The sequence below is a fragment of the Salvelinus alpinus genome, chromosome 25 (assembly GCF_045679555.1).
Source record: "Salvelinus alpinus chromosome 25, SLU_Salpinus.1, whole genome shotgun sequence".
NCBI classification, from domain to species: domain Eukaryota; kingdom Metazoa; phylum Chordata; class Actinopteri; order Salmoniformes; family Salmonidae; genus Salvelinus; species Salvelinus alpinus.
The window spans coordinates 34,680,246-34,707,358 of record NC_092110.1 but is presented as its reverse complement, the minus strand read 5'-3'; the positions used below and the strand labels follow the sequence as shown (position 1 = coordinate 34,707,358).

At 44.4% G+C, this 27,113-nt stretch overlaps 1 protein-coding gene across 1 annotated transcript; it reads right to left on the bottom strand.

Moving 5' to 3' along the window:
- Positions 1-2,821: 2,821 nt before the first annotated feature.
- On the bottom strand, positions 2,822-26,511 carry LOC139553105 (uncharacterized). Its single transcript, XM_071365059.1, has 4 exons — positions 26,276-26,511; positions 25,959-26,218; positions 4,862-5,535; positions 2,822-4,525 (listed from the first exon to the last, which is right to left on the bottom strand). The coding sequence occupies exons 1-4, from the start codon at positions 26,509-26,511 to the stop codon at positions 2,822-2,824; spliced, it is 2,874 nt and encodes a 957-aa protein (XP_071221160.1).
- Between the last annotated feature and the right edge of the window lie 602 nt (positions 26,512-27,113).

The following is a 27,113-nucleotide window of genomic DNA, read 5'->3' as shown; positions in this document are numbered from 1 at the left end:
TCATGATTCTATATGTATTGTGATTCTCATGATTCTATATGTATTGTGATTCTCATGATTCTATACGTTTTGTGATTCTCATGATTCTCATGATTCTATATGTATTGTGATTCTCATGATTCTATATGTATTGTGATTCTCATGGTTCTCACGATTCTATATGTATTGTGATTCTCATGATTCTCATGATTCTATATGTATTGTGATTCTCATGATTCTATATGTATTGTGATTCTCATGATTCTATACGTTTTGTGATTCTCATGATTTTATTATGATTCCATGGTCCAAACGTATTGCTCACCATGTGTCTGCTGCAGAGGGACAGGTAAGAGCCATGAGAAAACTAGTTTTAATCAGTCATGGAAATAAAAGATCTGAAAACAAATTGGCTCCCTATTTAAAAAGAAGATGGAGAACAAGTTATGAAGGGAAAACACTGGAGTTTTGGTGCAGGTACAGCCAACTAGCTCAGAAATAATATTGCGATATTGTCAGAACGATGCAATATGATATATGGTCCAAAATAATATCCCAAAATGTAACTGTATCAATGTTTTCCCCCATCAATGCCTGACATATCCAAGTCCCAGAGAGGAGGAGAGAGGGGAGGGAGAGAGAGAATGAGAGACAGAGAAATAGAGAGATGGAGGAAAACAGAGAGACAGAAGGAAGAAGAATTGTCCGGAATTGTCTGACAATGAAACATCTCCTGTAAATGTTCCTGCAGTGATATATGGTGTCATGTGGGTTTGTGTCTCCATGTCCTTGGGAGGAAAAGCAACGAGGAAAGGCTGAGGAGAGGGAGAGGCGATCTCTCCTGGGTGCATTGACGTGGCTGCGTTTGCGTCGGTTAATGCTTGAAAAGTGCACTCCTGAAGTCCAAAGAAAGTGTGTGTGTGTGTGTGTGTGTGTGTGTGTGTGTGTGTGTGTGTGTGTGTGTGTGTGTGTGTGTGTGTGTGTGTGTGTGTGTGTGTGTGTGTGTGTGTGTGTGTGTGTGTGTGTGTGTGTGTGTGTGTGTGTGTGTGTGTGTGTGTGTGTGTGTGTGTGTGTGTGTGTGTGTGTGTGTTTGCGCATTCTAGGGGAGTGAACCAGCTGGCACTGTGGTGTGCGTTCCATCCATCCCTCTGGGGACCTGACAAAGTAACAATAAATCATAAGAGCACAGAAATATTCCCTTGACAGAGGAGCACTGAGAGCTCTCTGTACACCAGAGACTTTTCCAGGGCCCTCGACGGGGGGAGGGAGTTCTGCCAATGCCATCTTCAACAAACAAGCTTTCAAAGGCCTAATCAGTTACTAAAAGTCCCGGCTGTGCGTGGAAGGCACAGATTTCTTCGGGAAGGCCCCATGAGAGGCCAATCCAAAGGGAGTCTGGATTCCATTGATAAGCATTAGGCTAATTGCCATTTACTTCAGTGTAGCTGAATTAGATGGTGTCATTTCAGACAAAAAAAGTAGCGATGGGTTGGAAAGTATGGAGAAGTTTAGTTAGAGCACTGCAAGGTCAGCAGAAAGCAGAAGAGGAGGTATTAGGGATGTGCACGGAGCTTCCTATCAATAACGTCAGTCACATGCAATCCTATTGTAAATACGCCAAAGGAAAAGCTTGAAGACGATGTTGCTGAGTGAAGAGAGACTGCGTTTACAGTTGGAGACCGCAGAGCTTGAATTTATGCCCATGACAAAGATGAATCGTGGGCGGCCACTCAACAACGCAGTGTATGACGATGACGAATGCAGCCTCCACTATCCAAGCTGCCATCCAGGCTCTAGGGTGAAGCTGAGGCAGCGTGTGTAATGCAGTCGCTCTATCCACGATCTTTGGTCCCTCGTGGCCTTGGCGAGAGCCAGCCAATGCCAATGAGATCGAGGCCTTGCTTCAAAGAAAAAGGTTACCCTCATTACAAAGATTAAACCTGTTAATGCCCTGTCATTGGCGTAATCGATGTGCCACTTCATTGCCGTGACTTATTGATCTACGCGTCTAGGTTGGTCGTCCACAGTGCAGCGTTTAAACTGTTGCACATCGTTCTCCAGAAATAAAGTTTTACTAGCTAAGTATCTTTCTAATATTCAGTCAAGGCAGATGGTGGGTTTCCTTAGCATTTCAGCTTTGATTAAATAACACAGCTGAATTAAAGATAATCTAAAAGAATGTAATTGTTTTTTTTTCTCCCAATTAGAATCAATTGAAATTGCAATGCAAGGTGTCATTTCAACTCAATTAGCCTACGTACCATCGTTAAAGAATGATGTACAAACTTACTTTGCACACGAATAGAATGATTTCTCTATTTAATTCTGATCTTTAATTTAGATCAGCAATTCAGCCCTGCCTTTTTCCAGAAACGTCTCATAACTAACATAGCCAGCGTACTTCAGCTCTTTTCAGAGCTGCATATCCTTGACTGATTACACAGAAGTGCTATTGAACATTTTCAACCGGAGCGAGTGAAAAACACATTCAAGTGGAGAGAGCAGAGGATAACACAAAAACATGAATTTGGGTCTCAGTTCGTTCTCAATTAATGGTAGCACAAGGAAAGGATGTCCCTTTGTGTGCCTGTTTGATATCCACAACACCTGGTCAATCTTGTTAGACGCTTCAGGCAAACTCCAGTGACTTTATTTGAGAAAGTGAAAAGTGACATGTTTGGCTCTTTTGACAAGAGGGCCCTTGGCTTGGGGCGAAGAAAGGCAGAGCAGCTGTGTTCCTTTACATGGAGCCTGCATCTATCAACCCTCACATCGCACCGATACTACAAAGGCCGACAATTTGTGATCTATTTATATTCAAAGCTGATCTAACAGCCCCACTTCAGAGCTGTTCCACTTCAGAGCTGTGTATCGTCTGTTCCACTTCAGAGCTGTGTATCTTCTGTTCCACTTCAGAGCTGTGTATCGTCTGTTCCACTTCAGAGCTGTATATCTTCTGTTCCACTTCAGAGCTGTGTATCTTCTCTTCCACTTCAGAGCTGTGTATCTTCTCTTCCACTTCAGAGCTGTGTATCGTCTGTTCCACTTCAGAGCTGTATATCTTCTGTTCCACTTCAGAGCTGTGTATCGTCTGTTCCACTTCAGAGCTGTATATCTTCTCTTCCACTTCAGAGCTGTGTATCTTCTCTTCCACTTCAGAGCTGTGTATCTTCTGTTCCACCTCAGAGCTGTATATCTTCTGTTCCACTTCAGAGCTGTGTATCTTCTGTTCCACTTCAGAGCTGTATATCTTCTGTTCCACTTCAGAGCTGTGTATCTTCTGTTCCACTTCAGAGCTGTATATCTTCTGTTCCACTTCAGAGCTGTGTATCTTCTCTTCCACTTCAGAGCTGTATATCTTCTGTTCCACTTCAGAGCTGTGTATCTTCTGTTCCACTTCAGAGCTGTATATCTTCTGTTCCACTTCAGAGCTGTGTATCTTCTGTTCCACTTCAGAGCTGTATATCTTCTGTTCCACTTCAGAGCTGTGTATCTTCTCTTCCACTTCAGAGCTGTATATCTTCTGTTCCACTTCAGAGCTGTGTATCTTCTCTTCCACTTCAGAGCTGTGTATCTTCTGTTCCACTTCAGAGCTGTGTATCTTCTCTTCCACTTCAGAGCTGTATATCTTCTGTTCCACTTCAGAGCTGTATATCTTCTGTTCCACTTCAGAGCTGTATATCTTCTGTTCCACTTCAGAGCTGTGTATCTTCTCTTCCACTTCAGAGCTGTATATCTTCTGTTCCACTTCAGAGCTGTATATCTTCTGTTCCACTTCAGAGCTGTGTATCTTCTGTTCCACTTCAGAGCTGTATATCTTCTGTTCCACTTCAGAGCTGTGTATCTTCTGTTCCACTTCAGAGCTGTGTATCTTCTGTTCCACTTCAGAGCTATGTATCTTCTGTTCCACTTCAGAGCTGTATATCTTCTCTTCCACTTCAGAGCTGTGTATCTTCTCTTCCACTTCAGAGCTGTGTATCTTCTGTTCCACTTCAGAGCTGTATATCTTCTGTTCCACTTCAGAGCTGTGTATCTTCTGTTCCACTTCAGAGCTGTGTATCTTATGTTCCACTTCAGAGCTGTGTATCTTCTCTTCCACTTCAGAGCTGTATATCTTCTGTTCCACTTCAGAGCTGTATATCTTCTGTTCCACTTCAGAGCTGTATATCTTCTGTTCCACTTCAGAGCTGTGTATCTTCTCTTCCACTTCAGAGCTGTATATCTTCTGTTCCACTTCAGAGCTGTATATCTTCTGTTCCACTTCAGAGCTGTGTATCTTCTGTTCCACTTCAGAGCTGTATATCTTCTGTTCCACTTCAGAGCTGTGTATCTTCTGTTCCACTTCAGAGCTGTGTATCTTCTGTTCCACTTCAGAGCTATGTATCTTCTGTTCCACTTCAGAGCTGTATATCTTCTCTTCCACTTCAGAGCTGTGTATCTTCTCTTCCACTTCAGAGCTGTGTATCTTCTCTTCCACTGCAGAGCTGTGTATCTTCTGTTCCACTTCAGAGCTGTGTATCTTCTGTTCCACTTCAGAGCTGTGTATCTTCTGTTCCACTTCAGAGCTGTGTATCTTCTGTTCCACTTCAGAGCTGTGTATCTTCTGTTCCACTTCAGAGCTGTATATCTTCTGTTCCACTTCAGAGCTGTATATCTTCTGTTCCACTTCAGAGCTGTGTATCTTCTCTTCCACTTCAGAGCTGTATATCTTCTGTTCCACTTCAGAGCTGTATATCTTCTGTTCCACTTCAGAGCTGTGTATCTTCTGTTCCACTTCAGAGCTGTATATCTTCTGTTCCACTTCAGAGCTGTGTATCTTCTGTTCCACTTCAGAGCTGTGTATCTTCTGTTCCACTTCAGAGCTGTGTATCTTCTGTTCCACTTCAGAGCTGTATATCTTCTGTTCCACTTCAGAGCTGTATATCTTCTGTTCCACTTCAGAGCTGTGTATCTTCTCTTCCACTTCAGAGCTGTATATCTTCTGTTCCACTTCAGAGCTGTATATCTTCTGTTCCACTTCAGAGCTGTGTATCTTCTGTTCCACTTCAGAGCTGTATATCTTCTGTTCCACTTCAGAGCTGTGTATCTTCTGTTCCACTTCAGAGCTGTGTATCTTCTGTTCCACTTCAGAGCTATGTATCTTCTGTTCCATTTCAGAGCTGTATATCTTCTCTTCCACTTCAGAGCTGTGTATCTTCTCTTCCACTTCAGAGCTGTGTATCTTCTGTTCCACTTCAGAGCTGTATATCTTCTGTTCCACTTCAGAGCTGTGTATCTTCTCTTCCACTTCAGAGCTGTATATCTTCTGTTCCACTTCAGAGCTGTGTATCTTCTCTTCCACTTCAGAGCTGTGTATCTTCTCTTCCACTTCAGAGTTTTGTATCTTCTGTTCCACTTCAGAGCTGTGTATCTTCTCTTCCACTTCAGAGCTGTGTATCTTCTGTTCCACTTCAGAGCTGTGTATCTTCTGTTCCACTTCAGAGCTGTATATCTTCTGTTCCACTTCAGAGCTGTATATCTTCTGTTCCACTTCAGAGCTGTGTATCTTCTCTTCCACTTCAGGTGGGGTAGGTATCAGGTGCGCCTTTAGATTGAGAAAGAATTGTTTCTGGTAAAAAGGTAGCAGAGTTGTGCTCCTGTGTTTGTGTGCTTTTCATGCTACACAGCAGTTGTTAACCATCTGTGTCATGTAGCTAAAGGGAGCTAAGAGAGTCGCCTTATTAGTTGTCACATTGGACTGTGGTCCAAAGCTGTATATTGTGTTGCTTGATGTGCACAATGTAAAGTAACTTTACTACTCCGTCATTATACTTTAAAAAAATAATTATTATTACCTGATATTCTAATAAACACGATAGCAGATGTCTAGTTGAAACGTGATGAGTACGGAAGCACGGGTCACGGCGCACCTAAACTTGAGCTCACATCCTCCAAATTTGCATTGAAAAATGTGGTTATGAGAAGATGATGAGAGGTAAGCCTCTCTATCACCTCAGATGTGTAGGACCTGCAGTAGCTGGAGGCTAGAGCATAACCCCAAAATGTCTGGAATTCAGGTGTTTCACGCAGGCTACATTTCAACATGCATTCCGACACCAAAAAGGTACTAACCTCCATCCCCCATGGCAGGAATCTGCTAATAAATATTAGGAACCCCACGTTGCTGGAAATACTTCACTTGTAAATACTGAACATTTGAAGTGTGGATGTAAGGCCATATATAATTTGCCGGGTGGGTGTGAGCCGGGCCCTAGCAGTGAGCTATAAGGCGATATTAAAGCCGTCATCCCTTTTGCCCTCTGGTTATGGATGGAAAAAATATGCCTGGGAAATTGCACCCTGTCTGACAAATGGTGGGATGGCATCGCTCCATGAGCTGACCACCAGCAGGCTGCTCCTGATAGGACGGGAACAAAGCATCTTCCTCTGGTCCAATTACAGAGCACGCGCATCTCACTGAGCAGTCACCTTCGTACAGGAAAAACCCCACCAGGTAACCACATGGGATAGGGTCAAGGGTAATCCTGAATTTGCCACTTCACCAAAGTGAGTTCATCAGGCATGTTATGACAGTTAGGATGTTGCTGCATAATTCCGAGAATGGCTTGCAACTGCCGGGGCCTTCGTTTGGACATTTGGCAGGGAGCTGTAAAATATTCTGCTGAAGTGTCTGGGTTTTCCATCCACTTAAGGAGGTGATATACTTTGTCCCTGCATCCAGTGGCTCGCTACGACCACTATCAACTCAAGTGGTCCTTGGGGGAATGACTCAAGTTTAAAAATAAAAAGGAGGGTCCTTTGTTAGATTTAAATTCAGCACTGTGTTCTCCTGACAGGCCAGCTGTAATTTATCGCTGCAGCCATTACAGTTATTAGAAAACTCACTCAGGAAGACGAACGGCAGCCAAGCTGGCCGTTGGTCTTCCGTCAGAGCTGACAGGAAAGACGCTGCACTCTCGGCTATTGACATTTTCACATGCAAAGCCGCTCTGCTCGCTGCATTGCAATTCAACTTCAATCTATTGCCAATAAGCTAATCATTCCTACAGAATGTATATATATTTTCTTCTAAGGAGGGAAGAGGAACTTTCTGGTAAGGTACAGGAAGGGACTTTGGAAATAAAAAAGCTATTTCCTGGACCGAATTTTGTCCCAGACTGACGGATTGAAATTAATTCTGTCATAAATAACAAAGAGCCATTAGAGGAGGTCAATAAGACTGTCTAAATGGAGGCCATTTCTTATGTATGATCGAGAGTGTGCAGAGGATAGAGGGAGGAGGCGGCTGGGGCTGCACTGTGCTTTTTCAATCCAACCATTTTGAAGCTTAGGAGGGGTATTTTGTTCTTTGAAAAAAAAATATGACAAATGACTTCAGTTTTTGTTTAGGAATTGAAAATGAAAGGTGACATGGCTGACAGTGGACGGTTTAGCCCCCCGTCAATACTATCCTGTCTAACAGCAAGAAATACAGGGACTGAAATGAACAACAAATGATGGTTAGATGCAGCTCTTGAAGGAAATCAATAGCAAGGAATCTAGCCTGAAGAATAACAACTGATGCCACTGATGGCATGACAAGAAACCAACCCAGGTCTTTTTTCCAAGTAAAAAAATGTATAATTGTACACAAGTCAAGATGTGGGTTAGGTATCTTCACATGTAAGTCGAGAAAGCAACCTGCCCTCTGAGTTGACTGAGTGAAGTCAGTGACAACATCTTAATCTGTGCAGTATCTTCTCTAGCAATGGTGCAAAATGGTGTAAATAATCACAGCAACACTTTAAATGATCAATCCATCTCTCTTTTAACACCACAGTGTCACTGTTAACTCAAACTAATTAGCGACATTCTCTTTCTTGAGATTGAAGGGAAACACAAGAAGTGGTATAGCAATTTGGCTACATAGGCTAACTTGTATTTCAAATTATTATCCACATGGCAAATTCTGCACAAAAATAATGGGTGGGAATCCATGGACAAAGAACAAGGACTTATTGCTCTGTGCCGCCATTGTAATGAGGTCATGTGAAGGGGAAGGGGAACAGTAGGGGTATAAGAGTGATGTGGATGAGAGAGGTGAATGACAAAAGCTCCCTTTGTCATGTGTTTGTGAGTGATGTGTTACACAAGTACACGGTGGGTCTTGTTTCTTGACATTGTCAGAGACGAATTACTGAATATATTTTAAAATCAGGAAAGTCAGTGAGGCTTAAAATGAACGGAATAGCCTACACTCTAAACCCAGCGTGATTTAGGTGGCCATGACTTGAACTTGACTTTCTTGCTCTGTGAAAGTTGAATTTATCAGTATAGGGAGTTGATAATAGTTTGGCGATAGGCTGGCCTTCATTTGTGTCCTTTGTTTCCCATCCTCAAGAATGATGAAAAGATCTGAAAAAGTCCATCTGAAACCAGTATTTTAAGGTAGCCTGCAGCTCTTGCAGTGTCTGACAATGTTACACAGTAGCTGACCTGGCTGTCTTTTTCAATAATCCAAAACAACACCATTCAAATTGCCCTTACCCAAGACAAGTTAGATAAAGAAATAGAGTGATATTGTGACATTAGTGTGCCCTGCAGGGCCTGGTCTATATTGAGGCTAAACGGTAGTTAGGAGAAGGCCAGTGTCCAGGGCAGTCTGGGGTTAACTGGCTTCTCTGACAGGCCAAATAAGAGAAGGTCCACCGCTCCAGGAGGGCGCAGGGTGTCGGTCCGCAAGCTAACTCTCCCTGTTTGTGGGCCGGGCACGCTCCATTTAACCTGACAAGCCCTCCGTATCCCCCCTCCACCCACCCTCCTCCTGTAACGCCTGGCAGGCCCAGACTCCCGTTGCCTTCCCAGGCAGGAGGCAGCCAGTCACTCTCCCTCATTAGGGTAATTGAGACAGGCCCTCCCTAGACTAAAGAGCCGCAGAATCGCTAGCCGCTCGTGCATCCAAAAGAGCACTTAATCATATCCTTCTTGGTTTTTTTTCTTCTACGTATCCTTTCCTTCCTTGTCATCGTTGTTCATTTAATTATTTATATTTCTTCCCGCTCTCCTCTCAAACCATTGACTCCAGCAGAGCCAGTAAGCAATGACACCACTCTGCCTCCTTCTGAAGTAGCCTAACCAGTGCTGTGGGAGTCTCTGTCGAGGAGGAGGGGGAGGAGGTGTGAATGGGTGACAACACAGAGAAAAATGCTGATGTTCTGATATGAGGGGAGGAGGGGAAGAAGGTGGGAAAATCCACCATCTCAGCAGTTCTTGGGGCCTGCCTGCTTCGAGCTGACGAAGACACCCTGGTTGCCGCCAAAGGTTGTCTCTGTGAGGTGAAGCTCAGCTCCACTCATGTAATAAGTTAGACTTAGCAATAGTGCTTGGTCAGGTCAGAGCGATATTAAGGTTAGAGGTGTGGCGGCACCCCTGACAATCCTCAATAATAAACTCCCTTTGAACGATCCCGCAACCTTACAATAAACCGGAGAAATAGCCTGATGTTTCTGTCGTTTTCTTCAGCAGGTAAACGCAGGGTGTTTATTCTGTGCGTCTGCATCGAGGGCTTCTATCAGGGATGTAACAATTCACCAATATGCATCGGTCCCAGTTCAAATGTTTAAGATGATCGGTCTGCAGGAACCCAAATCGATCCCAATGACACATGCATGGGGTAAGAGAACCGATGATTGCAGTTCACTAAGAAAATCACCAGTTCACTAAGGTTTTTATGTCATATATTTTTTCTGCCTTATTCCCGAAAATACCTCTAATCTGTTGTGACTGAATTGATGCGTCCTCTCTTTCAGCCTATCATACTTTTATCCATGTATATTGATCTGCAAGTCAGATAACATCTGTGCACACATTCAGCATTTAGATGTTTGTAAAATAGCTTTCTCAATATTTAATCATAGGATTGATTAATTGAGGGACAACCAATGAAATATGCTGAGTCATTGTTACCAAATAAGGTGTAGAAAATAGTATTTTACCGGCAGAGATGTGTAGGCTACTGAAGTGGACACAACTCACATCTTGCTGATTGCACATCTTACTGCTGATTGGGGCTTTTTGATTGCCAGGTTCACCATACAAAATATTTTTGGTAGTTCTGCTTTCAAATAGGTAAGGTAATAGGTAAGGTGTAATTTCGTAACAATGACAGCAATACTTTTTGCGAGCAGCACTGATCGGAACGGGAGAAGAGAGCAGATCTCCTCCGTTCCAAACGGTCAGAAGCATTCGCTTTTGAGACGGGTGAATTACAAAGCTGTGTTATATTAATTGACTATGTATGTCATAGCTAATTTATAAAGATAAATATTGACATATTACTAGCTCAAAACATTATAATCTGCTATATGACAAATTAATCAACGGGTGATGATTTCAGAAAAAAATTGGGTGATGAAAACATAGATTGCCCCCCCACCCCTAATCTGATAGATTACCAGTCTGCCCTATGGCTCAGTTTACACAATAGATAATTCACCCCCCCCCCCCCCCCCCCCCCCCCCCTTGTCAGGGCTGAGCTATAGGGGGGGGGGTGAATTATCTATTGTGTGAGCTGAGCCATTGAGGCGGGGGGGGGGGGTGAATTATCTATTGTGTAAACTGAGCCATAGGGCAGACTGGTATTCTACCGCTATCAGATTAGGGGGGGCAATTTATGTTTTTGTCCCCCAATTTGTTTTCTGAAATCATCACCCATAGATGATGAGCTCAAACAGATCCAGCTCCTGAGCTCCATCAGTCCCAGATATTAATTTTGAAAATGAATGTGTTCATACAACAACTGTTATCGAATCGTATCGAATGGAAACAAATCGTTTTGATAATCAAGTCATTTCAAACTAAAAGGTGCCTGTATGGTATCAGATCCCATGTATCTACCCAGCCCCAGCTTCTATACTATACTGTATGGTATCAGATCCCATGTATCTACCCAGCCCCAGCTTCTATACTATACTGTATGGTATCAGATCCCATGTATCTACCCAGCCCCAGCTTCTATACTATACTGTATGGTATCAGATACCATGTATCTACCCAGCCCCAGCTTCTATACTATTCTGTATGGTATCAGATCCCATGTATCTACCCAGCCCCAGCTTCTATACTATTCTGTATGGTATCAGATCCCATGTATCTACCCAGCCCCAGCTTCTATACTATTCTGTATGGTATCAGATCCCATGTATCTACCCAGCCCCAGCTTCTATACTATACTGTATGGTATCAGATCCCATGTATCTACCCAGCCCCAGCTTCTATACTATTCTGTATGGTATCAGATCCCATGTATCTACCCAGCCCCAGCTTCTATACTATTCTGTATGGTATCAGATCCCATGTATCTACCCAGCCCCAGCTTCTATACTATACTGTATGGTATCAGATCCCATGTATCTACCCAGCCCCAGCTTCTATACTATACTGTATGGTATCAGATCCCATGTATCTACCCAGCCCCAGCTTCTATACTATTCTGTATGGTATCAGATCCCATGTATCTACCCAGCCCCAGCTTCTATACTATTCTGTATGGTATCAGATCCCATGTATCTACCCAGCCCCAGCTTCTATACTATTCTGTATGGTATCAGATCCCATGTATCTACCCAGCCCCAGCTTCTATACTATTCTGTATGGTATCAGATCCCATGTATCTACCCAGCCCCAGCTTCTATACTATACTGTATGGTATCAGATCCCATGTATCTACCCAGCCCCAGCTTCTATACTATTCTGTATGGTATCAGATCGCATGTATCTACCCAGCCCCAGCTTCTATACTATACTGTATGGTATCAGATCCCACGTATCTACCCAGCCCCAGCTTCTATACTATTCTGTATGGTATCAGATCCCATGTATCTACCCAATCCCATCTTCTATACTATTCTGTATGGTATCAGATCCCATGTATCTACCCAGCCCCAGCTTCTATACTATTTTGTATGGTATCAGATCCCATGTATCTACCCAGCCCCAGCTTCTATACTATACTGTATGGTATCAGATCCCATGTATCTACCCAGCCCCAGCTTCTATACTATTCTGTATGGTATCAGATCCCATGTATCTACCCAGCCCCAGCTTCTATACTATACTGTGTGGTATCAGATCCCATATATCTACCCAGCCCCAGCTTCTATACTATACTGTATGGTATCAGATCCCATGTATCTACCCAGCCCCAGCTTTTATACTATACTGTATGGTATCAGATCCCATGTATCTACCCAGCCCCAGCTTCTATACTATACTGCGACTCCTTTGAGTAAGAATCAAATCGAATCAAATTTCTTAAACTTAAAAAAATTATAATTATTTATCCTTCATTGAGATAAAACTGTCCAGTTCGAGTGTTTGTTGCAGCTCGTTCCAGTCGCTAGCTACAGCGAAATGAAAAGAGGAGCGACCCAGGGATGTGTGTGCTTTGGGGACCTTTAACAGAATTTGACTGGCAGAACGGTGTTGTATGTGGAGAATGAGGGCTGCAGTAGATTTCAACCTGTGGGTCTTGCGACGGGTATACAGAGATGAACAGTTTACAGAGGAGTATAGAGTGCCGTGATGTGTCCTATAAGGAGCATTGGTGGCAAATCTGATGGCTGAATGGTAGAGAACATCTAGCCGCTCGAGAGCACCCTTATCTGCCAACCTATAACTTATGTCCAGCATTTTTAGATGCAGGCAGTTTATTTGAGAAGGTCAAAGGTATAATTGAGCCCCCTATGAATTTACCTGACACCCCTGTGCACTCCTTCACCAGGTTCTCCTTTTCATCCTTCTCTGTTTCAGAAGTGTGTAAAGCACAGAAAGAAATTGATGGGAGAAAATACCCTGGCCCTGATGAACTAGACCCCCGCTTCCTACACCTAGCTGCAGACATCATTGCTCCCCCTTAACATGTATTTTTAACCTCACGCTTGATGTTAAGGAAATCACCAAGTTATGGAAATCTGCTTTTGTACTGCCTCTCCTGAAAGGTGGAGATCCTTCGCTACTTGACAACTATCGACTCATATCAACATCGTCTGTACTGTCAAAGGTACTGGAGTCCTTAGTTAGTAGGCAGCTAAAGGTCTATTTCCAAGAAAACAACATCTTAAATGGAATGCAATCAGGTTTTAGGTCTGGCCACAGCACTGTTTCAGCAACATTGAAGGTTTTAAATGACATCCACTGTGCTCTTGATAAGAAGTTACATTGTGTGTATGTCTTTATTGATTTGTCTTAGGCTTTTGACACCGTGCACCATGCTGTGTTAGTGCAAAGGTTAAAATGTTGTGGAATTACTGGTCATGCTCTAGATTGGTTTATAAATTACCTATCAAATCGTACACAATGTGTAATGGCGGATGGTTGTAAATATGTGTCCATAGAGGTGTGCTCAGGTGTTCCGCAGGGTTCTATTTTGGGCCCACTGTTGTTCATTTTGTATATCAACAACATTGGGGATCTTATTGAAACAGTGGATGTTCATTTTTATGCAGATGATACTGTTCTTTATTCAAGTGGTAGCAGTTTATCTTTAGCTTTTGAAAATGCCCAAAGAGCATTTAATATCATACAACAGAATCTGTATGATTTAAAGCTGGTTCTAAATTTGGGTAAAACAAAATTCATGGTATTTTCAAATGCCAGGCATGTTACTAATCATGTCATTGCTACATTGGCTGGAGCAAGTTAAAGTGTACAAATATTTGGGTGTGTGGGTTGATGACAAGCTGAGCTTCACTGTGCATGTAGAGAACTTGATAAGGAAGTTCAAGCTGAAATAGGTTTTTATTACCGGCATAAGGGTTGTTTTTCTTTTGAGGCCATGAAGGACTTGGTACAATGTACATTACTGGCGGTTTATTATTTTAGTGATGTTATATATACAGTGGGGAGAACAAGTATTTGATACACTGCCGATTTTGCAGGTTTTCCTACTTACAAAGCATGTAGAGGTCTGTCATTTTTATCATAGGTACACTTCAACTGTGAGAGACGGAATCTAAAACAAAAATCCAGAAAATCACATTGTATGATTTTTAAGTAATTAATTTGCATTTTATTGCATGACATAAGTATTTGATCACCTACCAACCAGTAAGAATTCCGGCTCTCACAGACCTGTTAGTTTTTCTTTAAGAAGCCCTCCTGTTCTCCACTCATTACCTGTATTAACTGCACCTGTTTGAACTCGTTACCTGTATAAAAGACACCTGTCCACACACTCAATCAAACAGACTCCAACATCTCCACAATGGCCAAGACCAGAGAGCTGTGTAAGGACATCAGGGATAAATTGTAGACCTGTACAAGGCTGGGATGGGCTACAGGACAATAGCCAAGCAGCTTGGTGAGAAGGAAACAACTGTTGGCACAATTATTAGAAAATGGAAGAAGTTCAAGATGACGGTCAATCACCCTCGGTCTGGGGCTCCATGCAAGATCTCACCTCGTGGGGCATCAATGATCATGAGGAATGTGAGGGATCAGCCCAGAACTACACGGCAGGACCTGGTCAATGACCTGAAGAGAGCTGGGACCACAGTCTCAAAGAAAACCATTAGTAACACACTACACCGTCATGGATTAAAATCCTGCAGCGCACGCAAGGTCCACCTGCTCAAGCCAGCGCATGTCCAGGCCCGTCTGAAGTTTGCCAATGACCATCTGGATGATCCAGAGGAGGAATGGGAGAAGGTCATGTGGTCTGATGAGACAAAAATAGAGCTTTTTGGTCTAAACTCCACTCGCCGTGTTTGGAGGAAGAAGAAGGATGAGTACAACCCCAAGAACACCATCCCAACCGTGAAGCATGGAGGTGGAAACATCATTCTTTGGGGATGCTTTTCTGCAAAGGGTACAGGATGACTGCACCGTATTGAGGGGAGGATGGATGGGGCCATGTATCGCGAGATCTTGGCCAACAACCTCCTTCCCTCAGTAAGAGCATTGAAGATGGGTCGTGGCTGGGTCTTCCAGCATGACAACGACCCGAAACACACAGCCAGGGCAACTAAGGAGTGGCGCCGTAAGAAGCATCTCAAGGTCCTGGAGTGGCCTAGCCAGTCTCCAGACCTGAACCCAATAGAAAATCTTTGGAGGGAGCTGAAAGTCCGTATTGCCCAGCGACAGCCCCAAAACCTGAAGGATCTGGAGAAGATCTGTATGGAGGAGTGGGCCAAAATCCCTGCTGCAGTGTGTGCAAACCTGGTCAAGAACTACAGGAAACGTATGATCTCTGTAATTGCAAACAAAGGTTTCTGTACCAAATATTAAGATCTGCTTTTCTGATGTATCAAATACTTATGTCATGCAATAAAATGCAAATTAATTACTTAAAAATCATACAATGTGATTTTCTGGATTTTTGTTTTAGATTCCGTCTCTCATAGTTGAAGTGTACCCATGATAGAAATTACAGACCTCTACATGCTTTGTAAGTAGGAAAACCTGCAAAATCGGCAGTGTATCAAATACTTGTTCTCCCCACTGTATGCAGGCCTCAGCCACTACCCTGAGAGCACTTGATTCAGTGTATTATGCAGTCCTCAGGTTCATTACAAATCAAAACGTCTAACACATCATTGTGATCTCTACAGCGCTGTTGGCTGGTCGTCATTGACCTTGCGTCGGCGTAAACACCTTGCGTCGGGTAAAATGCCATTTTATCTCTGTTCCTTTTTAGTCAGGTCGGTAAATAAATATCAATTAAGGTCCCATTCACATTTGCTTCTAACAGAACCACAAATTAGACAGGTCATGGTAGAAATATTTTTAGTTACTTAGGTCCGTGGTCCTGGAATTCTCTCTAGAACATTTAAAAATTTGATGATCTAGTTTCGTTGGTGGAGTTTAAACACTTGATCGATGTATATATCATAGAAGAGTGTAATTGTTTTTAGGCCAGCTGTTTTTAGTCAAGACTTTTGTGTTTTTAACTGTAAAATATTTTTGTTGTATTTTATGTGTGTTTATAGTTTTGTTTAATGTTGTGTTAGTGTTTGTAAGTTGTTTTGTCTGAAATGTTGTTCCCCCTGCTGCTATTGGACCAGGTCTCTCTTGGAAAAGAGATGTTATCTCAATGAGAAAAAAACGGTATAAATAAAGGTATAAAGTATTTTTTTTTAAATGTCTCCGTAATCTAGCATTGGTAGGATGGTCATCTGAATCAGGGTTAGTTTGGCAGCTGGGGTGAAAGAGGAGCGATTACGATAGAGGAAACCAAGTCTAGATTTAACTTTAGCCTGCAGCTTTGATATGTGCTGAGAGAAGAACAGTGCACCATCTAGCCATACTCCCAAGTACTTGTCTGAGGTGACTAAGCTTTGCTGTAGAGCATTTAACACAAAATCCGGGGAGGGGCCAGCTGAGTATAAGACTGTTACATCTGCATATAAATGGATGAGAGAACTTCCTACTGCCTGAGATATGTTGTTGATGTAAGTTGAGAAGAGCGTGGGGCCTAGGATTGAGCCTTGGGGTACTCCCTTGGTGACAGGCAGTGGCTGAGACAACAGATTTTCTGACTTTAGACACTGCACTCTTTGAGAGAGGTAGTTAGCAAACCAGGCCAAAGACCCCTCAGAGACACCAATACTCCTTAGCCGGCCCACAAGAATGGAATGGTCTACCGTATCAAAAGCTTTGGCCAAGTCAATAACAATAGCAGCACAATATTGCTTAGAATCAAGGGCAATGGTGACATCATTGAGGACCTTTAAGGTTGCAGTGACACATCCATAACCTGAGCGGAAACCAGATTGCATACCCAAGAGAATTCAATAGACATCAAGAAAGCCAGTCAGTTGATTATTGACAAGTTTTTACAACACTTTTGATAAACAGGGCAAAAAACAGTTAGGAACAGCTTGATCTCCCCCTTTAAATAAAGGACGAACTTTGGCTGCATTCCAAGCAATGGGAACCTCCACAGAAAGGAGAGACAGGTTAAAAAGGTCAGAGATAGGTTTTGCGATGATAGGGGCAGCAACCTTAAAGAAGAAATGGCCTAAACGATCTGACCTAGATGTTTTTTTAGGTCAAGTTTAAGGAGCTCCTTTAGCACCTCGGACTCAGTGACTTCCTGCAGGGAAAAACTTTGTAGCGGGGCAGGGGAAAAAGAGGGAGGAGCATTGGGGCTAGTTGCATTAGAAGGGGTGGGAGGTGAGGAAATGTTGGATGGGAAAGGAGGCATGGCTGAGTCAAATAGGAATCCTGACTTAATGAAGTGGTGATTAAAGATTAAAGGGTTATTCTCAAGGTCTTTAACCATTTTCCAGAACTTCTTGGGGTTAGACCCACAGAGAGAGAACTGATCCTGAAAGTAACTAACTTTGGCCTTCCGGATAGCCTGAGTGCACTTATTTCTCATTTGCCTGAACGATAGCAAGTCAGCCTGAGTATGCGTGTGCCGAGCCTTTTTCCAAATGCAATTCTTGAGGTGGAGTAACTCTGCAAGGTCACGGTCAGGGGCTGAACCTGTTTTTAATTCTAATTTTCTTCATGGGGTTGTGTTTGTTAACAATACCACTGAAAATATCAAAAAAGAAGGTCCAAGTGTCTTCGACAGAGGGGATTAAGCTGATTCTATACCATTTTACAGAGGCCAGTTCATGAAGGAAGGCTTGCTCATGAAAGTGTTTTAGCAAGCGTCTATGACAAATCAGGACAGGTCGTTTCACTGAGCAGCCATTACGAACACAGGCTGTAAAACAGTGATCACTAAGGTCATCACAGAAAACACGAGACTGATACCTATCAGGATTATTTGTGAGGATAACATCGAGGAGAGTAGCCTTTTCTGGGTGTTTGGAGTCATATCTTTTGGGATTGGTGATAATCTGAGAAAGATTTAGGGAGTGCCATTGCTTTAGGACCTCGACAGGTGGTTTATTAAGCATGTCCCAGTTTAGGTCACCTAGCAGGACAAATTCAGACTTAGTGTAAGGGGGCAGGAGAGAGTTTAGGGCAGGTAGGGTACAGGCCGGTGCTGATGGAGGACAATAGCACCCAGCAACAGTCAACAAAGAGCTATTTGAAAGTTTAATGCTTAAAACCAGGAAATCAAATTGTTTGGGGACAAACTTGGTGGAGACAACCGAGCAATGAAGATGTTCCTTGGTAAAGATTGCCACTCCCCCACCTTTGGAAGATCTGTCTTGCCGAAAAAGGTTATAACCAGAAAGGTTAACATCAGTATTCAAAACACTCTTCCTTAACCACGTCTCAGTAATGACCAACACATCTGTATTGGAGCTGTGAACCCACACTTTCAATTGATCCATTTTAGGTAATAAGCTTCTAGTGTTAACGTGCAGAAAACCCAGGCTTTTACGAGAGCAGAAATCAGTGAAGCAGATATCAGAGCACAAGTCAGAATTGGGGCTAGCAACAGTAGATGGGCCAGGGTGTACATGCACATTTCCAGATATCATCAACAGTAATACAATCAAGGCACGGCAGAGGACAGGGAGAGCTCTGCAGTGCTGATTTATGACATTTGAATGTGCATCAGATTGCAACAAGATCATATTGTACAGCAATTTCATCAGGCAACATGAATACAAAGCCAGCGAGAGGTGGTTAGAATAGGATGGGAGGCCAAAAGTCTGTAACCAATAGAGAGTCAGTCCCGAGTGTGGGAAGAAACATAGTCTGTCCCACGGTTGGGTAAAGAAAGTTTGTAGTCAACAAAGTATGCAGGAGTCATGAGGCAAATAGCAAAATAGCAAAAGGCACAAGAAAAAAAATCTAATTTATAACCACTTGGGGCTAGCCATTGTAAGTTCAGAGTCACTCGCCCCAACAGTGTGTGTGTGCTGGAGGTGAGCGAAAGCTTGGGAGAGAGATGTGAGTGTGGTGGAGGTACCTGTACCAGACAGGGGAAGACAGGCCAGGGCAGACGGTGAACAGATCACCAGGTGGAATCCAAGCAGCAGTGCAGCAGGCAACGGGAGTAGGTATCACACCCACTTGGAAGAAGCTTTTATTTCTGGAGGCAGATTTCTTGTAGAAAATGCCAATGGTGTCCTCAGGTCTCTGCTGTTTGTTTAGCTTGGAAAAAGAAAACCTTGGAAGCAGTAATCTCTCCGGTTAATTTTGGTCAAATTTAGGTTGTAGGTTTGTCGTTTTGATCTGGAGCGAAGGTCATGCTGTGGAGAGGAGCATCCTGCATATGTACCTGCCGAAAAATACAACTTCATCTAACTCCAAATCTATTCTTTTGTAAAAAAACATTTTGAAAGATGTGAGAGCTCACATTAAGCTGTGTCTCTCTGAGGGGGGCATGTTATTTGTCACATGCGCCGAATACAACAGGTGTAACCCTTACCGTGAAATGCTTACTTACAAGCCCTTAATCAACAATGCAGTTAAAGAAATAGAGTTGAGAAAAATATTTACTAAATAAACGTAAGTAAAAAAATTTTTTAAAAGGAACATAATGAAATAACAATAATGAGGGTATATACAGGGGGTACTGGTACCAAGTCAATGTGCAGTGGTACAGGTTAGTCGAGGTGATGTGTACATGTAGGTAGGGGTAAAGTGACTATGCATAGATAATAAACAGCGAGTAGCAGCAGTGTTAGAACAAAGGGGGGGTCAATGTAAATAGTCCGGGTGGCCATTTGATTAATTGTTCATCAGTCTTATGGCTTGGAGGTAGAAGCTGTTAACGAGCCTTTTGGACCTAGAATTGGCGCTCCGGTAGCGCTTGCCGTGCGGTATTAGAGAGAACAGTCCTGGGTGACTGGAGTCTGACAATTTTTGGGGCCTTCCTCTGATACCACCTAGTATATAGGTCCAGGATGGCAGGAGGCATGGCCCCAACGATGTACTGGGCTGTATGCACTACCCTCTGTAGAATGTCAGTCTTCCCCATCCCAGAGGGTGACATGCAACCTGTGGTGTTCACATGGCTCCTCTGTTGCTAATGTGGAACAAGACAATGGCAAGGTGACATCCTGACAGCCGCATGATCCATCTACCACAAAACTGGAAGGGAGGGGAAGAATCACTAGCCAATCAAACCCCACCTCCATATCAATTCAATTCAAGGGCTTTATTGGCATGGGAAACATATGTTAACATTGCCAAAGCAAGTGAAGTAGATAAGGCAAAAGTAAAATAAACAATACAAATGAACAGTGAGCATTACACTAAAGGCATGTCAAATGTCATATTATGTATATATACAGTGTTGTAACGATGTGCAAATAGTTAAAGTACAAAAGGGAAATTAAATAAACATAAATATGGGTTGTATTTACAATGGTGTTTGTTCTTCCTCTATCTCTTCTCCTCTCTTTATCTCTTCCTCTCTCTCTCTGATACCTCCCCCTCTGTTAATCGTTAGTTCATCTTTCGTTTTTTATCAAACCTATTATTTTCCCCAACTCTCTTTTTTTCTCCCTCTCTCTCTCTCCCTCCCTCCCTCATCCTCCTTATGCCTGCCTCCCTTGACACGTTCTTATCTCTGACAGCCTGGAGACAAAGGAGAGATAAGGAAAAGCTGGAGCCATGTAAGGTGTGGTGGTCGAACACCAAAGCAGATTACTCATTGGCACATGTCAGTAAACAACTGCTGCCACAGCTAGGCCTAATAACTAGAGCAGAAACAGTGACGTGGGCCATCATAATGCAGGTGGACTACTGTTGTATCATAACTGCATTAGCGCTATCCTCTCATATACGGCTTGCGTCCCTAGACGGACTAGGACAGATTACTGAGGCGGAGCTGCTACTGCACATAATCACTCACTCACAAACACCCACAGACACACACGCACAAGCACACACACCCACACACACACACACACCCCGCCCCCCCCACACACACACACACACACACACACACACACACACACACACACACACACACACACACACACACACACACACACACACACACACACACACACACACACACAAACAACCATGCCCACACACACACACACACACACACACACACACACACACACACACACACACACACACACACACACACACACACACACACACACACACACACACACACACACACACACACACACACACACACTAGTCCACCAAGGAGCACATCCCATCCATCCAACCCCTCCATTCCAAACTGGGAGACCCCAGAAGCTTCTACTACTACTTTACTTCCCACCAGAGACAGAAACCTGCTTTTATTTCATCTCCTGCCCCTTTAAATGGCATTTCAATCACAACAATGAACACAAGTCCTCCATTCTGCTACCAATGTTTCCATTTCAAATACTACTAAAGCACGCAGGACGTTTTATGTCTTCTAAGCCTTAACGTATACTTATTTAACCCATAATTTACTTTGCGGGTGGTCTGAATTAGGCGTAGGCTTAACTGCAGTGATTACAGTACAGTACAGTACAGTACAACACAATTGGAATGCGCAGACCAGCTGGCTGGTGTGTTTACGGACATATTCAATCAATCCTTATCCCAGTCTGCTGTCCCCACATGCTTCAAGAGGGCCACCATTGTTCCTGTTCCCAAGAAAGCTAAGGTAACTGAGCTAAATGACTATCGCCCCGTAGCACTCACTTGCATCATCATGAAGTGTTTTGAGAGACTAGTCAAGGACCATATCACCTCCACCCTACCTGACACCCTAGACCCACTCCAATTTTCTTACCGCCCCAATAGGTCCACAGACGATGCAATCGCAATCACACTGCACACTGCCCTAACCCATCTGGACAAGAGGAATACCTATGTAAGAATGCTGTTAATCGATTACAGCTCAGCATTTAACACCATAGTACCCTCCAAACTCGTCATTAAGCTCGAGGTCCTGGGTCTCGACCCCGCCCTGTGCAACTGGGTCCTGGATTATCTGACGGGCCGCCCCCAGGCGGTGAGGGTAGGAAACAACATCTCCACCCCGCTGATCCTCAACACTGGGGCGTGTGGTGTCAGGAATATAACCTCACACTCAACATCAACAAAACAAAGGAGATGATTGTGGACTTCAGGAAACAGCACAGGGAGCACCCCCCTATCCACATCGACGGGACAGTGGTGGAGAAAGATGTAAAGTTTTAAATTCCTCTGTGTACACATCACGGACAAACTGAAATGGTCCACCCACACAGACAGCGTGGTGAAGAAGGCGCAGCAGCACCTCTTCAACCTCAGGAGGCTGAAAATTTTTGCCTTGACACCAAAAACACTCACTAACTTTTACAGATGCACAATCGAGAGCATCCTGTCGGGCTGTATCACCGCCTGGTACGGCAACTGCTCCACCCACATCCGTAAGGCTCTCCAGAGGGTAGTGAGGTCCGCACAACGCATCACTGGGGGCAAACTACCTGCCCTCCAGGACACCTACACCACCCGATGTCATAGGAAGGCCATAAAGATCATCAAGGACAACAACCACCCAAGCCACTGCCTGTTCACCCCGCTATCACCCAGAAGGCGAGGTCAGTACAGGTGCATCAAAGCAGGGACCGAGAGAATGAAAAACAGCTTCTATCTCGAGGCCATCAGACTGTTAAATAGCCATCACTAACATTGAGTGGTTGCTGCCAAAATACTGACAAAATACTGACTCTAGTCACTTTAATAATTAAAAATTGGACGTAATAAATGTATCACTAGCCACTTTAAACAATTCCACTTTATATAATGTTTACATGCCCTACATTACTCATCTCATATGTATATACTGTACTCTATACCATCTACTGCATCTTGCCTATGCCATTTGGCCATCGCTCATCCATGTATTTTTATGTACATATTCTTATTCATTCCTTTACACTTGTGTGTATAAGGTAGTTGTGAAATTGTTAGATTACTTGTTAGATATTACTGCATGGTCGGAACTAGAAGCACAAGCATTTCACTACACTCACATTAACATCTGCTAACCATGTGTATGTCACAAATAAAATTGGATTTGATTTGACAAACTAAAAAGTGACTTCCAGAAATTTCAGAGTAATTTATTTTTTCAATGTTCACAACTTTGCTAACTAAACTAATAAAAGGAAAACAATGTTGGTGTTATAAGATTATCATTATTTATTTATTTAAGTAAGTTAAGAACAAATTCTTATTTACCCCGGACCAAACCCAGAAAACAGTTAACCAATGGTGCGCCCTATAGGACTCCCAATCACGGCCGGATGTGATACAGTCTGGATTAGAACCAGGTACCTCAGTGATACCTCTTCAACTGAAATGCAGTGCAGCGCAACTCAGGAGCAGCGGATCTGGTTATGCTGCAGGACACGTTTTGTTGTTGTGGCTTGTCTTTGTAAAAGCTAAATCCAAAGGGTTTTCAGAAAGCTTCCCACAGACTCAATTAAGCATTGCTCATATCTGGGAAACCAAATAAATAATGAACAAAAGCTAAGATAGGAGCTTCTGCTCACCAGATGCATTCAATACAGAGGCCTGTGCATCACAAATCGATAGAGCATAAAGTGTTTTGTGAAAGATTGTGAATTCCCTCAGCTCCCCAAGTTGTCCTATGATATTCAAAAGGAAACCAAGTGAACTGCCACGGGACACACAAAATCCATCCAGTTAACTGAAATGTAAAATGGTCAAATGTATCATTTTATCGTGCATCTACAGAAACACCTGTGAGATCCCTGTTTGCCGGGAACGAGTGAGATGTTTTCTGCTTATAGGTCTATTTAGACTAGATTGAAAGGAATGGAAGCACAAATGTGAGGTAAGTAAAGATGAGACAATGAATGAAACAGAGCATAAAAGCTCCTTGGGGACGAAGTTTGGGGGGCAGTGGGGAGAGACTGAGAGCCTCTGGGTAACTCGATTTGAATATGAATGCCTCTCCCATGATCCACAACAAGGGCACTGACAGGGGCACCTCTATCCAAAGTGTGTGTGTGTGCACGCGTTTGTACATGTGCTCAAGTGTGTGTGTGTGTGTGTGTGTGTGTGTGTGTGTGTGTGTGTGTGTGTGTGTGTGTGTGTGTGTGTGTGTGTGTGTGTGTGTGTGTGTGTGTGTGTGTGTGTGTGTGTGTGTGTGTGTGTGTGTGTGTGTGTGTGTGCACGTTCTGTGCAGTCATCAGCCGCTGCATAATTCCAAGACACTTTGTACAGTGCATTAATCACAGGGACCCTTGAGCGCTGCTGCGGATCCAAATATGCCGACCTTGAGGTTACAAGAAAGACATTAGGGCCGTCTATCCATTCAAAGTATTGGGGGGAGGGAGAGAAGACGGGGGTGGGGGAAGCTTTCAAGGTAATGAAATTCTGCCTTAATTTAAAGCAAAGACTTATGGGGACAGGCCCGGGCCAGACAAAGAAAAAAAGCATCAAAGTAGATTAAATTTGATTTATTTTCCCCTTTTTTCTTTATTTTAAATTAGCTTAAGTGCGTGTGTGGGGTAGTTTTTCCTTATTCTCTTTTTTTTTATAACAAAAGCACGATAACAGCATTAACGTCCAGAATGAATCGAATCATTTCCAAACCAATTAACCTTTGACAGAATGGATGAGTGGAGAGGAATGAGAGTGGTGCGCGGGGAGGGAGAGAGAGAGCAATAGCGCCGGCAGAAGAAAAAGAAGTCTGGCTCTTGGCGTGCGTCCACTTCCCAAGGGTGACTGAGTGAGTGACGGCCAGGGGTGACTGAGTGAGTGACGGCCAGGGGTGACTGAGTGAGTGACGGCCAGGGGTGACTGAGTGAGTGACGGCCAAGGGTGACTGAGTGAGTGACGGCCAGGGGTGACTGAGTGAGTGACGGCCAGGGGTGACTGAGTGAGTGACGGCCAGGGGTGACTGAGTGAGTGACGGCCAGGGGTGACTGAGTGAGTGACGGCCAGGGGTGACTGAGTGAGTGACGGCCAGGGGTCCGGTTAGTGATAAGGTAATGGGAGACGGGATGTGGGCGGGTGAAGGACATAGGGGACAGAGGACCACTCAAGACCCCCCTCGCAGGCTCCGTCCTGTTTGTCCTAACTGATAGTCGAGGAGGTCTGCAGAGTTTAACCCTGCTCATTCCCTATGCTGGCGAGGAGCTTGCTCGCAGCTGCGACTGGTCCATTTAGTTAATTAAAGGCTCCATTTGGAGCCGGAGCCTGCGAGCAATACAAATGCCAATCAATAGATCTCCGGCTTATTCGACGGAGGAGGGTGACAGCACCCGGTGCCTTGGCAGACTGTCCCTGCCTATCCTTCCTTGGTCTCTCTCGTCCTGTCCCCCCACCCTCTGTGGCTCTACACCTCCCTAGCTCTCTCTTTCCGTCTGTACGTGGGTACAGAGATCCTCTATTCCCCACTTACAGAGAAAAGGAGTATGTGTGTGTGCTCACATGTGTGTGTGGCTCACCATCTGCATGGGAGAGCCAGCTATGTGTGGTTGAGGCTGGGCTCACCAGGGTGTCAAGCAGGATGGGGTCTAAGTGGAACACTACCTTCACTACTCTAGCATTCCAAAGACCACAATGCACTGCAGGGCTTATTTGCCGTGTTTCAGACCCATGTGGAAACATGTCAATATTAGTCTTGGCTTGTTTTTGTTTTTTTAGGGGCACGTTTGAGGATTTGGGTGTCTTGTCACTGCACAGCCATACAAACAAACACGTGGGCTTATATGGGGACACAGAGAGGAGCTATTGTTGTGGGGATCCAGCAGGATTGAGATTTATATCTGTAATAACGGAGCTGTGAGTCGGGAAGCAGGTGCAGGTGAAACGTTTAATAAAACCAGTAACGAGACAATTCCATGAGGCTACATGCCGGTAAACAAGAACAATACCAACTGGTGAGAAAACATAAGGGAGTGACATATAAAGGGGAGGAAATTATGAAGGTAATGAAGTCCAGGTGTGAATCATAATGATTAACAGGTGCACGTAATGATGATTGCCAGGTGTGCGTAATGGTGAATCCCAGGACCGGTGGTTAGTATTCTGGCTACATCGGAGGAGATGTGACAGTACCACCCCCCACCCCCGACGTGCGGTACCAGCCGCAAGATGATGCCAACCAGAGGGACGACCCCGAGGAGCGGGTCGGTCCAGGCGGATGATGTTGGGGTCCAGAATGTCCTCCACCGGAACCCAACACCGCTCCTCTGGGCCATACCACTCCCAGTCCACCAGATACCGGAGCCGGCCCACATGACGTCGGGAGTCCAGTAGGGATCTGAGAGCGTACGCCAGACCCCCGTCAATGTCCAGGGGGGTCGGGGGGGGGGGGGGGGTGTCACGGGGGACAGTATCAGCTAGGAGACCAGGAACCACCTGCCTGAGAAGGGAGACATGAAAAGAGGGTGAGATGTGATAGTGACTGGGTAGTTGTAACCTGTATGTCACTTCGTTGACCCTCCGGAGAACCTTGAACGGCCCCACAAATCGGGGGCTTCGTTTCTTGCAGGTCAGGCGGAATGGGAGGTTCCTGGTAGAGAGCCAGTGGAGTAAAGAGCCAGTGGAGAAGTGATGTAAGGAGTTCTGGGCGTACTCTGCCCAGGGAAGGAATCGTGCCCACTTACCCTGCCGATCCTGACAATGACTCAAGAACCTTCCCAGCTCCTGGTTCATCTTCGCCACCTGCCCGTTGGACTGAGGCCGATACCCATAAGTGAGGCTGACCGTGACCCCGAGCTTCTCCAAGAAGACCTTTCAAACTCGTGATGTGAATTGGGGGCCACGGTCAGACCTCCGGAAGGTCATAATGCCGGAAGACCTGCTGGAAGAGTGCCTCAGCGACCTGGAGAGCAGTGGGGAGACCAGGAAGAGGAATTAATCAACATGACTTGGAAAATCTATCCACTACCACCAGAAGGGTGTTGAAACCATCAGAAGGGGGAAGATTGACGTTGTAACCAATGGATAGATGTGACCAAGGTCACTGAGGCACGAGAAGCGGCAGGAGCTTCCCTGCTGGAGCATTCCGGGGAGACTTGTGTCATTAGGGACAGTCAGCCAGAGTGATGGACACCGAAGAGAGTCTAGTAGGAAGAGCTGAATCTGAAATACTCACTCCTGGTCCAGGGGATGGAACATCACGTGACCATCCCTCTGCTCTAGTAGATCCCAGATTCTGAAGTACTGGACTCCGCTGGAGCTTGTGCCCTCCTTGCCCACAATACAGACATAGCCCCAGCTGTATCCGTCTGCGTCGTTCTGTCGCGGAAAGGCAT

Bases quoted from the DNA above. Each gene is read 5' to 3' on its own strand.
- LOC139553105 (XM_071365059.1), bottom strand. From the start codon at position 26,511: ATGAACCAGGAGCTGGGAAGGTTCTTGAGTCATTGTCAGGATCGGCAG. The intron at 5,536-25,958 runs GTTGGCATCATC...CCCCACCTGAAG, and splicing joins TCCTCGGGGTCGTCCCTCTG to TGGAAGAGAAGATACACAGC. The intron at 4,526-4,861 runs GTGGAACAGAAG...GTGGAACAGAAG, and splicing joins AGAAGATATACAGCTCTGAA to ATACACAGCTCTGAAGTGGA.